This window comes from Mauremys reevesii, linkage group 9 (genome assembly GCF_016161935.1).
Source record: "Mauremys reevesii isolate NIE-2019 linkage group 9, ASM1616193v1, whole genome shotgun sequence".
Taxonomy (NCBI): Eukaryota; Metazoa; Chordata; order Testudines; family Geoemydidae; genus Mauremys; species Mauremys reevesii.
Window position 1 is genome coordinate 31,297,657 of NC_052631.1, and position 17,681 is coordinate 31,315,337.

Genomic DNA, 17,681 nt, shown 5'->3' on the forward strand with positions numbered 1-17,681 from the left:
CTGGGATTGAAAAAAACTGCTTGAGTTTTAAATCAGGTGAATAAATACATAGTACTTGTAAATCTATTATCTGGATTGAATGGCTTCAAATGTTGTCTGTACAATATTGGAGTGAGTGAAAAAGATTGCCATTGCATTCCGTCTATTTGAGACAGAGAAATTGGGGCGCTGGCATCCCCGTAGCAATAAAAGCCATTAAGGTCCCTGCATACTTGCCCGTATGCTGATTTGTGCAATTGGGGTGAACTGCCTAGAGACTGTGTTATTTCTGCATTTTCACTTTTAAAACCCGAATGTACAACTCCTGCATTCAGCGCATTGCTGATCTGCAGTGAATTATCCGCGGTAGATTAATTATGTATTTGTTAAAAAGTGTTTCTTCTCCAGCCCTCAAAGTCTGCGCTGTAATACACTCATCACTGCCTCTCTCATGTATTGCTCTTATCTGAGACAAAGCTGCGTGCGCGCGGCGCGTCAGAGCAACAGACCAGCCTCTACCAGGCGGCAAGGAGAACGCGTTTGCTCTACGGCCTGCTAGGAACTGACTGAGGCGTTTTGAGCCCAGCCGGGCACCGTCCAGAGCTCTTTCTCCCGCTTCAGCTTGCAGCGCGAGCGGCGGCGTTTCCCAGCCAGCGAGGCTGCTGCCGCCGCAATGGCCGAGCAGGGGCTGGAGCTGGCCTCTATGATCCCAGCCCTCAGGGAGCTGGGCAGGTAGGTCTGCGGCGACCCCGCACAGACACCGCCTTTCCTCGCTCCCTTCGGGAGCCCTCGGTCCGGCTGCGCCTGCTGGAGCTCCGACATGTCCCGTGGAAACCCACTCAGCAAACGCTGGGTTGTCAGCGCTGGTCCCCACATGAGCACTGTAGCAGAGCCGTAGCATGACTTCCTTATGTGCCGGGCCCGCTGGGTCCCCAAGCTGTGATGATGATTTACATGCGGCGCTATTAAAAACAACTAGAAATAACACTTTAAATATTATTTGAAAGAAATATTGCAAAAAATCCCTCATCATGATCAGGGGCGGCTCTAGGCACCAGCAAAACAAGCTGGTGCCTAAAGGCTGGGGCTCCAGCTCATCCTGCCGCTGCGAGCTGAGGAGCGCCCGTCCCCTGCAGCTGGGGGCAGGCTGCGGAGGTCCACCGAGCCCCCCGGACGACCGCAGGCATGAGAGGTCCAGCCGAGCCACGCATGCCCCCTGATCATGATGGTTGAACTCCTAGGACAGTCGTCTCTGACCGCATCTACTCTCCATGTATTCTAAAATCTATGAAGCCCTTTTCAGTGTTTGGACCTCTGACTGTCTCTCTGCTGCTGTTTTATTATTAACTTTGTCTTTGTGTTATTTAACTCTGCACAGCTTTATGGACCACTTGTTTGTTTGTAGGTTACATAACATAACATAAACATAAGAATGGCCATACGGGGTCAGACCAAAGGTCCATCTAGCCCAGTATCTGTCTACCGACAGTGGCCAATGCCAGGTGCCCCAGAGGGAGTGAACCTAACAGGCAATGATCAAGTGATCTCTCTCCTGCCATCCATTGCCATCCTCTGACAAACAGAGGCTAGGGACACCATTCTTACCCATCCTAGCTAATAGCCCTTTATGGACTTAGCCACCATGAATTTATCCAGTCCCCTGTTTATCCAGTTTATCTACAATGCTCACTCACTGCAATATCTTAGCACCTCAGACATGCTAATGATTTATCCTCACAACAATGCTATGATGTAGGAAAGTATTATTAGCACCATTATACAGAGAGGTTGTGCTAAGTCACATGACAAGACTATGGGAAAGCCAGGAATTGAAACCAGATTTTCTGCATCCCAGTGCAGTACCTGACAATCCTGCTTCTCTCATACATAGTATAACCTTTTTCTGATTTTAAAGACTTTTAGAAGGAACCAATGCTAAATCTGAAATTCAGTGTATAATGCTGAATTGCTCAGACATCTTAAATAACTGGTATTTTTTTACTTTAAGATGAAAAAAGTATTCAGGTGGTAACATACATTTTATAACTAGCTTTATTTTTAATTTCAGTGCCAGTCCAGAGGAATATAATACTGTTGTGCAGAAGCCAAGACAAATTCTCTGCCAGTTCATTGACAGAATACTTACAGATGTAGATGTTGGTAAGGAAAGCAGGTTTTTAGTGGCATATCCCTTTCTTTCAAATACAGTGGAACCATGCAAATCTGCATTTTGTACATTCTCATAAAAAAACTTGGTACTTTCTTCCTCTCACTTCAACACACATTTAGTAACAAAACGAGGTCTCATGTTGTCTTGATTTAATTATTTTTTATAAAATACATAACAAAGTACTTACTAGTATAATATAAATTAGTATATTTAAACCTAAACTATAATTGTAAGAATAAATAAACAGCTATTATGATGCATTAAATATGAAGGCTTCTGCATCGTAAAATGTACTTTTGAGGTCCAGATCCTGAAAACCCTTACTTGCAGATAAGGAGGGCCCTACCAAATTCATGGTCCATTCTGGTCAATTTCACAGCCAGAGGGTTTTAAAATTGGTCAGTTTCACAATTTCAGATGTTGTGACTGTGGGGGTCCTGACCCAAAATGGGATTGTAGGGAGTGGGGGTTTGCAAAGTTGGTGTGCGTGTGTGTAAGGGGAGTCCTAAGATTGCCACCCTCACTTCTGTGCTGCCTAGGCAGCAGTCTCTGAGCTTCCTGCAGTTACAGGAGGTTCCCGGAGGTGGAAGTGGGTAGGATCTCCCCCATGCTGCTAGGAGTACTCCAGCTGGGGGCTCCTAGCTGCTAGTCCAAGCCAGTGACAGATTAAGGTAGGGGCCCCTGACCAATTTGGGAGCCCCTCCTAGAAAAATGGGTGCCCCCAAAGAAGCCCTAGGGCGGAACCCCCGACTGGGTCACCCTGAGCCCCAGCAGGAGCCCTGGGGGAAGGAGCCCCGAGCACCCGTTGCAGGGCTGAAGCCTCGAGCCCAGACTGCCCTGAGCTGTGGCTAGGGGGCAGAGGCCCCAAGCCCAGACTGCCCCGAGCTCTGGTTGGAGTAGCAGGGGGCAGAAGCCCAGAGCCTGGCAGCCTTGGCTGGGGGAGGTGGAAGCCCTGAGCCCTGGCTGGTGTGCAGGAGAGGGGCAGAAGCCCTGAGCCCGAGCTGCCAGGGGAGGAAGCTCAGTGCCCAGAGCTGCGGCAGTAGTTGCGAGGTGGGGGTGCAGAACCCCAGAGATCAGGCTGCCTTGGCTGCAGCCACCAGGAGCAGAAGCCCCCAGCCCAGCAAGAGCCGCTGGGGGAGGAATCCCTGAGTTTGGCGCTCGGTGCTGCAGCAGTAGCCATGCAAGGGTGGGGGGCACAGAAGCCTGGACCCCAACTCTTGGGCTGCTGCAATGCAGGAGTGAGGGTGTACTACCCTCATTTCTGTATTGCCTTTGGAGGTGCGTGTGATCTTTCCACCAAGAACAGCCATGCAGGGGAAGGGCAACTCCTGTCCCTCCCCAGCGTGTCTGGACTATCACCTAGGAGCTCTGGGCTTCCATCAGCAAGGGAGAGCAGATTTCATGGGGAAGGGATGATTTCACGGTCCATGACATGTTTTTCATGGCTGTGAAATTGGTAGGACCCTATTCACATAAAAAGGATTTGCAGGATTAGTTCTTATGTCAATATTTGTAGTTAATTTTTTAATTTTAGAATGCTGTTATAATAAATATTAATACTTGTTAATTCATAGTGGAGCTCTTAGTTGTCAGTGTGAATTAACAAAGCTCTGCTGTTTCTGGAATACATGCATCCCCTTTGTCTTGTATTTATATAACAACTTTGCTGCAGATATATGAGTAGATATTTCAGGGACATGATCTTATCCGTAGATTAGATATGGCTCTTTGCTTAATGAACTGGTAATGTAAGTAATACGCACGTATATGACATACACTATGATATGTTTGTTATTTCTTGAGACACATGAGGTGATTGAGATCTTCTATCTCACTGTTTTTCTACTAATAAAAAAATCTGCTTTGAATGTTGCTTCTGAATAGTGGACATTATCACATAAATCCTCTGGTAACTTAATTGCTATATGATCTTGAGAATTTTGTATAAATAACTTTTCCCTGGTCTTTTTCTATAAACCATGAGGATTTAGAAAAATCTGAGATGGTGTAGTTAGAGGTTTTTGGTTGGTTGTGCAAGTTAACTATGGGATAATCCAGGATTTCTTAATTATTTCATTGAATGTATTGGATTCAACAGGCTGTGGGGATGGTGAGAGGGGGTCTTACATTTCTTCCAGCCTTAAAATAATTTTTACTGTGTTTTCTGCTTGGGTTTCTCTAACTTCCATCAAGTTTGGGTTGGGAAAAACAGCAAGTCTTACTGTTTGCCATTTTCTACTGGTTGTATATACAAGTGGTATTAAAAGAATTGCTTTTTAATACACGTTGATAGTACCCATATGAGTAATTAAGACAAATATATTTTTATAATTGAATTATTCATATATATTGATGTGATATACAGTAGAATACAGTATCTACAGTTGAGAATATGTATATTGTGAACACGTAATAATGAAATATTCTCCTGATTTGTAGCCATACAAAATCCATATTGTGTTGTACTACAGTAGTTCCCATAATGGAAATGTTTCTTTCCTTGAGGTTTGAAGTTACTAAGGTGCAGTAGCAATGGGAATATTTCTTTTCTTTTCAGTTGCTTTGGAACTTGTCAAGAAAACTGATTCTCAGCCAAGTTCTGTGATGCTCCTTGATTTTATTCAACACATCATGAAATCTTCACCCCTTATGTTTGTAAATGTGAGTGAAAATCACCAGGAAACTGAGTGCAGTTGCATTGGTGAGTTTTCTTAAACATTTTTGCTTAATTTAAGCACTGAAAATAACCTATTACATTTCCATATTATGCCCAGCAGATTAAACAAATATGTGTCCCCATTTTTGCTCTCTTTCATGTGCTTGTTTTACATGTTGTGAATTAAATGAGTATTTGATGACCTGTTTTAAATGTATGATGCATTAGATTTCTGTACATGTGGATTGCATAATACATCTCTAAGGACATAGTCGTATCCTCTTGTTCATCTGGGAGATATCCTGAAGATGTGGTAATTTCTTGGGTTTTGACAAGCATGCTAAGAGGTGGCATGCCAAAGAGACAGAAGAAGGATCTGCAGCGGTTGGGAGTGTGTATTGAGACAGGTGTCCTGACCCAAAATCAGTTCCTCCAGTTGGGATTCACTTCCTCTTCCTGAATCCTTCTCAGTGAACGCCCCATTCCTGGAAGAATCAATATGGAGGCAGTGTGCGGTTGCAACAGAGGCTAAGGGATGGAAATTTTCTTACATGAAATCAAGAACAGCTCTGTGCTGAAGAGTGGGCTAGTTGCTGAAAACTGGCGGGCAGTGAGGGTAATGAGGTTAGCTACTTACCCTAAGTCTTTCCTGTTTCCTCTTAGGCATGTCTACACTATGAAATTAGGTCGAATTTATAGAAGTTGATTTTTTAGAAATCAATTTTATACAGTCAATTGTGTGTGTGTCCCCACTCAAGACCATTAACTTGGCAGAGTGTGTCCACAGTACCGAGGCTAGCGTTGACTTCCGAAGCATTGCACTGTAGTAGCTATCCCACAGTTCCCACAGTCTCTGCTGCCCACTGGAATTCTGGGTTGAGCTCCCAATGCCTGATGGGTCAAAAACATTGTCGTGGGTGATTCTGGGTACATGTCATCAGGCCCCCCTCCTTCCGTGAAACCAATGGCAGACAATCATTTCGAGCCTTATTTCCTGGGTTACCCGTGCAGGCGCCATACCACGGCAAGCATGGAGCCCACTCAGCTGACGAAGTGGGTATTCACCCACGAAAACTTATGCTCCAATACATCTGTTAGTCTATAAGGTGCCAAAGCTTATGCTCCAATACATCTGTTAGTCTATAAGGTGCCAAAGCTTATGCTCCAATACATCTGTTAGTCTATAAGGTGCCACAGGAATCTTTGTTGCTTTTTAATAAAGTCATTGTTGCATCACATTCATATATTCTTTATTAATTCATCACATACATAGGGGGATAACTGCCAAGTTATCCCCGGAGGGGTGAGGGAGAAGGGAAGCACCGGGTGGGGTGGGAGAAGAGGGAAGGACAAGGTCACACTGCACTTTAAAACTTATTGAATTCCAGCTTTCTGTTTCTTGGGCAGTCCTCTGGGTTGGAGTGGTTAGGTGCCCGGAGGCCCCCCCACCATGTTCTTTGGGTGTCTGGGTGAGGAGGCTATGGAACTTGGGGAGAAGGGTGGTTGGTTACACAGGGTCTGTAGCGGTGGTCTGTGCTCATGCTGCCTTTTCTGAACCTCAGCCATATGCCGGAGCATATCAGTTTTTTCCTCCAGTAGCCTCAGCATTGCCTCTTGCCTTCTGTCACCAAGCTTACGCCACCTATCATCTTCAGCCCACCACTTACTATCTTCAGCCCGTCACCTGTCCTTGTGTTCATATTGTGCTTTCCTGGACTCTGACATTGTCTGCCTCCATGCATTCTGCTGGGCTCTTTCAGTGTGGGAGGACTGCATGAGCTCAGAGAACATTTCATCGCGAGTGCATTTTTTTCACCTTCTAATCTTCACTAGCCTCTGGGAAGAAGAAGATAGTGTGAGCGTTGAAACATTTGCAGCTGGTGGAGGAAAAAAAAAGAGAGTGGTAGTTAAAAAGTCACATTTTAGAGAACAGTGGGTAGACTCTATTTAAAATGGGTTGGCAATCAAAAGGAGGGGCTGCGGTTTTCGGGTTAACGTGCAGCACAAACCCAACTAACACCTCCCTCTGCTGCCCACCCACACACCCAATTCTCTGGGATTATCACTTTACCCCTCCTCCCACTGTGTGGCTAACAGTGGGGAACATTTCTGTTCATACACAGGCAAACAGCCCAGCAGGAACGGGCACCTCTGAACGTCCCCTTAACAAAATCACCCTATTTCAACCAGGTGATCATGAATGATATCGCTTTCCTGAGGATAACACAGAGAGATAAAGAATGGATGTTACTTAAATGCCAGCAAACACCGGGACCATACGCTGCCATGCTTTGTTATGCAATGATTCCAGACTACGTGCTACTGGCCTGGCGTGTTAAAGTGTCCTACCATGGAGGATGGAATAAGACTGCCCTCCCCAGAAACCTTTTTCAAAGGCTTTGGGAGTACTTCCAGGAGAGCTTCATGGAGATGTTCCTGGATGATTTCCACTCCATCCCCAGACACGTTAACAGACTTTTCCAGTAGCTGTACTGGCCGCGAATGCCAGGGCAAATTAATCATTAAACACACTTGTTTTTAAACCATGTATAATATTTACAAAGGTACACTCACCAGAGGTCCCTTCTCTGCCGGGGGGTCCGGGAGGCAGCCTTGGGTTGATTTGCGGGGGGTACTGACTCCAGGTCCAGGGTGAGAAACAGTTCCTGGCTGTCGGGGAAAATAGTTTCTCTGCTTGCTTGCTATGACTGTCTTCAATCTCATCTTTCTCATCCCCAAACCCGCATTCCTGTTGCGTGCTACGCCATTGACGGAGTCAAAGCACAGGGGTGGGGTAGTTGTAGGGGCACCTCTTAGAATGGCATGCAGCTCATCATAGAAGCAGCATGTCGGTGGCTCTGACCCGGAGCGGCCGTTTCCCTCTCTGGTGTTTTGGCAGGCTTGCCTCAGCTCCTTAAGTTTCACGCGGCACTACTGGGGCTCCCTGTTATAGCCTCTGTCCTTCATGCCCTTGGAGATTTTTTTCAAATGTTTGGGCATTTCGTATTTTGGAATGGAGTTCTGATAGCACAGATTCGACTCCCCATACAGCGATCAGATCCCGTAGCTCCCGTTCAGTCCATGCTGGGGCTCTTTTGCAATTCTGGGACTCCATCATGGTCACCTTTGCTGATGAGATCTGCACTCACCTGCATATTGCCACTCTGGCCAAGCAAGAAATGAGATTCAAAAGTTCGCGGGGCTTTTCCTGTCTACCTGGCCAGTGCATCTGAGTTGAGAGCACTGTCCAGAATGGTCACAGTGGAGCACTATGGGATAGCTCCCGGAGGCCAAGACAGTCGAATTGCAACCACACTACCCCAAATTCGACCCGGCAAGGTCGATTTCAGCGCTAATCCCCTCGTTGGGGGAGGAGTACAGAAATCGATTTTAAGAGCCCTTTAAGTCAAAAAAACCAGCTTCGTCATGTGGACGGGTGCAGGGTTAAATCGATGTAACGCTGCTAAATTCGACCTAACTCGTAGTGTAGACCAGGGCTTAGAGTAGCCGTAGTGAAGGAAGGAAACTGTGCTGGAATAGGCTGTCAGCCATGGGCTGTGGCATGAGATGGATATTTTAGACACCCTAGTACAATTTATTGTGGCCAATTATACTCATCTCATCTTTGGTGGGGTGTGAGGGTTAAATATAGTTGTTAATTAAACATTATTTACATAGTTTTCTCTAAAGAGTAAATCCTGTAGCATATGAATCACAATATTTCCTCTGTGTGTGTTTTTCTTTTTCTATTTAGAATTTAGTAATTGGATTATAACAAGACTTCTGCGAATTGCTGCAGCTCCAAACTGCCATGTGTTACACAAGAACATCTGTGACGTCATCTGCTCTCTCCTGTTTCTTTTTAAAGCGAAAAGCTGCACTGTTTTTGAGGTGCTGACAAAAGATTTACTGCAACTTTTCCAAGATCTAATTTTCTTGCATGAAAGAAATATACAGAGGCAGCTTCAGAGGAACTTGTTAGTCTGGCCAGTGATGGTAAACAGATTTTTAAGCAACACAAATGAAAATCTAGGTTATTTAAGCTCAGCCACGTTACAACTGATGGGCATGCATGATGTGGAATGCTTGGAAATTACATTAATGACCATTCTGATTGACATTGTTTCTGATGTTTTTTTTCCAAGAGAGGACCTTATTCTGTGGGGGATAGGTTGCTCACTGTTGGAGTATGGTAGACCAAAAATTAAAGCTTTAGCCGTGAACCTTTTAATAAAATTGATTCAATTAGGAGGGCCACCAGAACAGCCTGCTGGCATTTTCTTCACAGTCTTTTTTGGAATCTTACAGTCAATACTTGAAATGGATGTTGGAAAATTAGAACTCTTTGGAGAACCACTGTTACGTTTGGTGAGGACATTATTTCCTTTTGAAACAGATTCTTATGTAAATATTCAACCTGTCTACCTAAATATGCTGTTAGAGAAGCTTCGAGCACTGTTTGAAGCTGATGTGCTTAGACAGCTTAAGTCTGAAAAGTTGAAAGCTGCTTTGTGTCACATACTTCAGTACTTTTTGAAGTTTGTTCCAGCTGGATATGAATCTGCTTTACAAGTAAGAAAGGCCCATATCTGCACCATCTGCGGTATTTTTGTTAATGTAGTTGGAAGTCAAGAAGAACAAGAGGTAGGTTAATCTGAAAAAAATGTTGTTTTTGTAATCCATCTACGTAAGGAAGAAACCTAGAAACTGTTTCAGAAATGTCTTAAGGTAGATTAATGGGTTATGGGTAAATCATGTCCTTCTTTCTTTCTGTTTCTGTGATTATATAATATCTAAATTCAGGCTCTGATTCTGCTATGTGATGTGTATGGGTGGACCTTTATGCCTGCATGGAGCCACATGAAGCCAGTAGAGCTCCATGCAGGTACAGGGTCTTGCCCACACACATCATCATGTAGAATTGAGGCTTAAGATTGTCCCTGTCCTGAAGAATGTACAGTGTATCTTTATTTATACTTTAAAGTGCCTAGCACATTTTTTGAGTTCTGTTAATAAATAGGTTGTTTTTAATGAGTGCAGATTGGTCATCTTTAGTTATATGGGAAAGATTGAGAAATTAGATAATGTTTCTTCCGGCCAAGATGCTATTGATGTGTTTGTATGGTGGTTGGGGGAATCTTATTGAACTTATTAAAAAAAAAAGTGTGAAATTTAGGAGAGGCTACAGATATGTATGTAGTTTATGACAGGACAGGTTAACAGTATACAGGAGCAGATAACAATTTCATACAACACTAGTAAAATTACCTGACTAGATAAAGACTACCTCCAGCACTGTAGTCTAGCAAACAGGAAACCCATGCTGGATTTTCAAGGTCTCTGTGCAAAGTTGGTTTCTAAACCTAAGTAGAGTACAAAAATAAGTGGCATAGAAGTAACATGTTTCCCTGATATTTATTGCATAGATAAAATAAGGGAATAAAACAGACTGAATGGATAATCCTGACTAATGGCTAAATAATGTGAACGAAAGAGAACTAGCAATAGCAGTCCACTCTCCGAAAAGAGCACAGAAAGCTGCACTGGTATATGAAAGCTTTTGACACATAACTGAGAGGCATGAAAACACTTATTCACATAAGTACTTCTATACAGTTTTATAGAGTTCAGTGGGGTTACTCTTGTAAGTTGATTTTCCATGTGTATAAGTGTTTGTGGAACCAGATTCTTGTACAGGAGTTTTTTGCGCTTTCTGGAGCTGACATAAACTTGTGAAACATTTGTACAAAATATTGCCACCTCCCCATCTCTGTTGACAAAACAAGAAACAGCATACTTAATACTACTTTTGTGTGTGTGCACATTTCTCTGTTGTAGTATCTGGTGAGTCCACTTTATGCAGCATTAAAAACAGAAGGGCTGGAAATCATTCAGGAGCTTCAGTGTCGGAACCAGCTGGATACCTCTGATACAGATGGATGGAGCAGTAGTAGTGATGAAATTCCAGAAAAAAAGCAACGGCTAAGTCTATCAATAAAGCATCCAAAGAAATCACCAGTGCTAGCAGCGTATGATATTTATTCAATAACTATTTTCTATAGCAGTTTGGTTAGCTCTTGCCAGTTAACTGGATGGTGAAATAGTTGCATTTAAGGTAATCCTTCTTGTCATCTTACAATTCAACACCTGCATTGGATCTACTTTTTTCAATTTTATTTTTCAAAGTATAAATATCCAGAGATCATTTTATGGATTAAATCATTATTTGCCAAATTTAATTTAAAATTAAAAAAAGGATACCTTTTGTTGCTTAATACATCAACATCAAACAACCTTGAATTTTTTATGTAGCTAAAATTAAAATAGCAAAATAGAGAGTATGTAATATTTTTAAATTGTCTGTTTCACAGTTTTTATGTCAGTTTGTGTAAGCCACACACAACACAATATATAACCCAATCATTTGTTCTGGAATCCGAAATACTCCATGATAATACATAATCTACATGTATTTCATTTTCACTTTAAAAATATTTGTGTCGATATTTGTAATTTTAAAAACGAATACAGTTTTGTTCCTATCTAAAATTACTCGTTATTTGTATAATTGAATGATCACATTTTAGTTCCTGATGTTGCAATTAACGGACAAAAGAGACCATAAAAAACCCATCTCACCCAAGGGGCAACACTGAAGCACTCCATTGTTCTGTTTTCTCAGTTAGTTACATCTTTGACCCATGATAACACTTTTAGAAAAGATGATTGCGTCTTCTACAGCTCTTCATGTGAGGCTGACTTTTTCAAGAATAATTGACCAAAGCTTTATTCCTTATGAATTAATATTAATTTATGCTTCTGAAGTTGTTGTTTTTTGTTCTCTCAAAATATAAGAAGTAAGTAGTCATTTTTCTACAGCTATATTCCTACCTCCAAAACTGGTTAGTTCTAGCATCATTTACAAGGAATTGTATGTTGCTGAACAAATACTTTTAAAAACTAAAATAATGTGGTTAATTACAGGCTTAGTCCTGTGAACATGAAAATGAAGAGCATGCTGTGGAATGCAATAAACAAGAAAGCTGCCTCCTTAGTATTTCTCCTGGAGCAAGATGCTCTGACATCAGACATTCTTCACATTGTAGAAGGAATTGCAGTAGTACTACGACTAGCTGCCCTGTGTACTGTTCATTGTTCTCAAAATTCTAACAGGTAAAAGTACCAAGTTGAACATTTATCTCCTGGTGTCTTGTAAATGTGTAATTACTCCTTTGTAAACTTGTGTAACATCTATAAGATTACCTGTGTACATACAGTAACTCCTCATTTAACGTTGTAGTTATGTTCCTGAAAAATGTTAAGTTAATCCAATTGCCCCATAAGAATGAATGTAAAGGGGGCGGGGGTTAAGTTCCAGGGAAATTATTTTTCCATACAGTACAGTACAATAGTTGGGAGGTGCCCCCGCCTTACCCCACACAGGCACAGGCACTGGAGACAATGAAGGTGCTGTAGGCTAGGGGAAGCACGTTGCTCAACAGCAGTGGCAGCTTCCCCTACTCTGCAAGCACCAGGGGTGGGGGGGCTCAACCTTTGGCCTGCCCATGCCACCCCTTCCCCCAACCCCCCACCGTTAACCCGCCTCTTCTTCCCCCCCCCTTTACTCCGCACGCCTTGTCCTCACTCCTCCCTCTCCTGCCTGTGGCAATCAGCTGGCTTGCAGAATTCAGGAGGGAGGGGGGAGAAGCGAGGACACGGCGTGCATGCTCCTTCTCCCTTCCCTGCCTCTTGAACACCGCAAGCCAGCTGATTGCTGCGGGCAGGAGGCAGGGAAAGGAGGGGGGAGGTGCGCTGCATCCTCGCTCTTCCTCCCCCTTCCTCCTGCCCGTGGAAATCAGCTGGTTGCGATGTTCGGGGGGGGGGAGAAGCGAGAACTTGGTGCGCAGGCTCCCCACTCCCTCCCCTGCCTCCTGCCCGCGGCAATCAGCTGGTTTTTAGTGTTCAGGAGGCAGGGGAGGGAGAAGGAGCCGCTGCACCAAGTCCTCACTCCTCCACCCTCCCTCCTGAACGCCACAAGCCAGCTGATTGCCAGGGGGAGGAGGCGGAAGGAACTGATCCGTGAGTCTGCCGGCCGGTGGGAGGCACTGTGGGAGGAGGGGGGAGCATAGGGGAGCTGATTGGGGAGGGGGGGCTGCCAACTGTGGACAAAGCAGGCAGCCAAATGGTGTTATAGCAAAGCATTGCACAACTTTAAATGGAGCATGTTCTGTAATTGAGCAGGGACATAAAATCGAAACAACATTAAGGGAGAGGACATTAAGTGGGGAGTTACTGTATCTGCATGCAACTGCAGGAAAGCTGCCTGCATTTTGAATAGGAGCATTTTCATAGATAGACTTTTGGTTATAATTTAGAAAAAACTCACAACATTGCAACGTTCACATGATTTCTAAATCTTTTTCTTTAATAGCATGGATCATAAAGTTGCTCATATGTGTAGCTTAAGCAGTCATAAACATAATGCTGCTTGGTCTTCAGATTCTGAGGTGAATTTACAACTGATCTGGATTTCTTCTGACTTCGTTGTGAGAGTAGTGACAGTCTGCAGGAACCTTTTAGAGTCTACTGCTCAGATTGCTAACCCGGAGCCAGTGATTGACAGAATAGTGAAAATCTTTGATGCTTTAATTTATATGCAAGGTGAGAAGTTGTTGAAATTAAAAGCTCTTTGCTGAACTCTGATACTCGGTAAACTTAAAAATACAGATTAGAAGTTGGCTGGTTTGTTGTGATGGATGAATTTATTAAAGTTTAGACTTTGTGCCTGAGCTTAATGTTCCACTTTTCAGCATACAGTAACTCCTCGCTTAACGTTGTAGTTATGTTCCTGAAAAATGCGACTTTAAACGAAACGATGTTAAGCGAATCCAATTTCCCCATAAGAATTAATGTAAATGAGCGGGTTAGGTTCCAGGGAAATTTTTTTCACCAGACAAAAAACTATATATATACCCCCCACACACAAACTATATATATATATACACACACACACACACACACACACACACACACACACAGTATACGTTTTAAACAAACAATTTAATACCGTTCACAGCTATGATGATTGTGAAGCTTGGTTGAGGTGGTGAAGTCAGGGGGTGGAAGAGGGTGGGGGATTTCCCAGGGAATGCCTTGCTGCTAAATGATGAACTAGCACTCGGCTGAGCTCTCAAGGGTTAACACGTTGTTATTGTAGCCTTTCACACACTACAAGGCAGCAGGAATGGGGGGATAGCATAGCAGACAGAGACAGACACACACCTTGTGTGTGGGAAAGAGAGAGAGATGCACATTGCCCCTTTAAGTAAGCTGACCCACTCTTAAGTGCATTGTCTTTTTAAGTGGACCAGGAAGTTGAGACAGCAGCTGCTGCCCCAAACTCTCTCTGTCTCTCTCTGTCCTTGTCTCCACCCTGCTCTATATGGAGAAGGGGTAAGCAGGGTGTAGGAGCAGGGGGGAGGGGGACACCCTGACAGTAGACTTCCCCCTCCCTCCACACAGCAAGCAGGAGGCTCGGGGAGCAGCTCCAAGGCAGAGGGCAAGAGCAGCACATGGCAGTGAGGGGAGGGACAGCTGAACTGCCGATTGATAGCCTGCTGGGCAGCTGCTGCACAGGGAACTTAGGGGAACGGGGAACTGATAGGGGGGCTGCCGGTCCACCCTGGTGCCTGCCCCCACCAGCTAGCTCAATGGGCTGCGCCTCCTGTAAGCAGTAAACAAAGCAGGAGGCTACTAAATGACGTTAGCAGGGAGCATTGCCCAACTTTAAACGAGCGTGTTCCCTAATTGATCAGCAACGTAACAACGAAACAACGTTAACCGGGACGACTTTAAGTGAGGAGTTACTGTACACAATAGGCAATTTCATCAACTGGGAGGTTGTGGGAAGACTTTTCTCTGTGGAACGCATCCGTCTTGAAAACTAGTAAACTGTGTTTCCTTTTTCATTTGTGTGTGCTTCTGTTGTCTCTCTTCTTTGGATAAAACCGATGTGTGGACAGTGACTGTGCCTAAGAAATGAACTTTGTAGATGGTACTTTTTCACATAACTTTAGAATGTTTTGATTTAATACATAATTGCTTTACTGTTTCATTTCTAAAATGCAGAATTCTGATACATGGGTGGATTGGTACTGTACTTCTCTTTAGGAGAATATAATGTAGTGTACACAGTAACTAAATAAAGTATAATATACACATCCATTTTGTAAGCCATGTAGACTAACAAATATGGTTTTATGTGGGTTTTCCCTAGGGAAGAGCCATCTTAATGATCAGATTCTTGAAAATGTATGTGGAATGTTATCTCTGCCATGGATATATGGCCATTCTGATGACGCTTCTTTCAAGCTGTCTCCTTTCAGCTCAGGTCTTCTAGATCTGAGCCAACAGATTGCAAATAGTTTCTGTAAGTATGGATACCATATTAGAGCTCTTCTATGATTGCACATTTGTATTTAATATGCTGCATATACATTGCTGTTCCTTTCATATGAGCTTCATAAATCTATTTGTTAGTGATAAACAGGAAGCATAACTTGGTATGTGCCAAGCCTTACCTATCAACTTATGTTCAACATAAAATTTCACTGAAGATTCTAGCCCATATGGTTGTATGGATAATCTTCTGAATGTGAACTGATGCAATGTTGTATCCATGAATATCCAGTCAGTCTGACACAACAGAGAACAGTGAAATGGCCAACCAAATCCTCAAATCTGTATCTCTTTCCAGTCATATGTTGCATTTGAGAGGCGGCGTTTAAAGTGCCAGAAAGCTATCATAGAAGATTAGGGTTGGAAGAGACCTCAGGAGGTCATCTAGTCCAACCCCCTGCTCAAAGCAGGACCAATCCCAACTAAATCATCCCATCCAGGGCTTTGTCAAGCCGGGCCTTAAAAACCTCTAAGGATGGAGATTCCACCACCTCCCTAGGTAACCCATTCCAGTGCTTCACCACCCTCCTAGTGAAATAGTTTTTCCTAATATCCAACCTAGACCTCCCCCACTGCAATTTGAGACCATTGCTTCATGCTCTGTCATCTGCCACCACTGGGAACAACCTAGCTTCATCCTCTTTGGAACCCTCCTTTAGGTAGTTGAAGGCTGCTATCAAATCCCCCCTCACTCTTCTGCAATCTAAATGAGCCCAGTTCCCTCAGCCTCTCCTTGTAAGTCATGTGCCCCAGCCCCCTAATCATTTTTGTTTCCCTCCGCTGGCCTGTCTCCAATTTCTCCACTTAGCCAGTCGGTCCCCAGCCTGTAGCAGTGCATGGGATTCTTCCATTCTAAGTGCAGGACTCTGCACTTGTCCTTGTTGAACCTCATCAGATTTCTTTTGGTCCAGTCTTCCAAGCTAGCTGGTTTCTTTATGATTTATAAGGACTCCGAAGTCTATCTCTCTTTTTAGTAGTAAGTGCGTTAGTTGTCTCTTTAGATACCAATGCATCACCAAACAGCTTCTGCAAGGACTGTGTCACCTACAAATATGGAATTATTAGGGGAACACCTTTGAACATGTATAAGCATGTTAAATGGTAAAAATAGAGTTGATGCAGTAGTAAGGTTTGGGGAAGAAGTTTCTTACAAAGTTAACTTAGCCACACCGTATACCTTTTGTTTTATGGCCTGTGTTAATTGTTAAGGCTGCAAGTTTGTCACGAAGGTCATGGAAGTCACGGATTCCATGACTTTCTGTGACTTCTGCAGCGGCTGGTGTTGACCCAGGGGCTGCCCGAGCAGCCAGCAGCAGCAATTTGGGTGTGTGGGAGGGGGGCTCAGGGCTAGGGGCAGGGGTGTGTATGGGGTGCTTACCTGGGGTGGGGGGCCCCCTGCAGCTCCTAGGCGGCGGAGGGGCATCTCTGTGCTGTGCGCTGCCTGCACCTGCAGGCAGGGGCGTCTCTAGTCATTTCGCCACCCCAAGCACAGCGGCACGCCGCGGGGGGTGCTTTGCCGGTCCCGCGGCTCCGGTGGACCTCCCGCAGACGTGCTTGCGGAGGGTCCGCTGGTCCCGCGGCTCCGGTGGACCTCCCGCAGGCGTGCCTGCGGATGCTCCACCGAAGCCGCGGGACCACCGGACCCTCCGCAGGCACGCCTGCGGGAGGTCCACCGGAGCCGCCTGCAGCCCTCCTGGCGACTGGCAGAGCGCCCCCTGCGGCATGCCGCCCCAAGCACGCGCTTGGCGTGCTGGGGCCTGGAGCTGCCCCTGCCTGCGGAGGGTCCGCTGGTCCCGCGACTTCGGTGGAGCATCTGCAGGCACCATGCCCCCGCACCTCCCATTGGCTGCTCTTGTGGTGGGATCAGCGGAGGAGCCCCTGTTTCTGCCACCTAGGAGCTGCAGGGACAGAGCTGGTAGGAAGTCCCGCCAACACCCCCAGCACCAGCGCAGGTCCCGGGTCACCTCCCCCAGCACCTGCAGCGCCACCGGACTGCCTCCTCTAACACCCCTCTTCCCCCCCTACCCCCAAGCACTGCCACCCAAGTTTTAGTCACAGCGAGTATTTTTAGTAAAAGTCATGGACGGGTCACCGAGCCCATGAATTTTTGTTTACGGCCAGTGACCTGTCCATGACTTTTACTAAAAATACCCATGACTAAAACGTAGCCTTATATGAGAACAATATGGCTAGGTTAACACTGCATGAGGAAAAAAAAGTAGCCTATTTAAATGAGAGAGCAAAGATTATAACAAAAGAAATGGTGTATATAAACCATAGCATATTAAGTCTGTTTGCAAAACCTGAGACATAGGTGTGCGTTGTATTAATTGCCTTAAAGAAATTGTCTCATATTTTTCCAGTATATTTTCTTTCCACCAGTTTGTCTTGTTCTTTCTATCCTATTGGCAACAACAA

The 17,681-nt window shown here is 44.6% G+C and overlaps 1 protein-coding gene across 2 annotated transcripts in view; it reads left to right on the forward strand.

The window, feature by feature from the left end:
- Positions 1 to 438: 438 nt before the first annotated feature.
- ATR (ATR serine/threonine kinase) overlaps positions 439 to 17,681 on the forward strand; it is an 80,837-nt gene continuing 63,594 nt past the window's right edge. The window contains exons 1-8 of one of the 2 annotated variants that reach the window (XM_039487232.1): positions 439 to 711; positions 2,048 to 2,139; positions 4,707 to 4,850; positions 8,560 to 9,449; positions 10,644 to 10,834; positions 11,790 to 11,978; positions 13,237 to 13,466; positions 15,082 to 15,234. In XM_039487232.1, the coding sequence (XP_039343166.1) occupies positions 653 to 711; positions 2,048 to 2,139; positions 4,707 to 4,850; positions 8,560 to 9,449; positions 10,644 to 10,834; positions 11,790 to 11,978; positions 13,237 to 13,466; positions 15,082 to 15,234 (1,948 nt within the window). In that variant the 5' untranslated portion in view covers positions 439 to 652. Of the gene's footprint in view, positions 712 to 1,776; positions 1,870 to 2,047; positions 2,140 to 4,706; positions 4,851 to 8,559; positions 9,450 to 10,643; positions 10,835 to 11,789; positions 11,979 to 13,236; positions 13,467 to 15,081; positions 15,235 to 17,681 lie in introns of those variants that run through there. The other variant, XM_039487234.1, reaches the window with a different exon arrangement.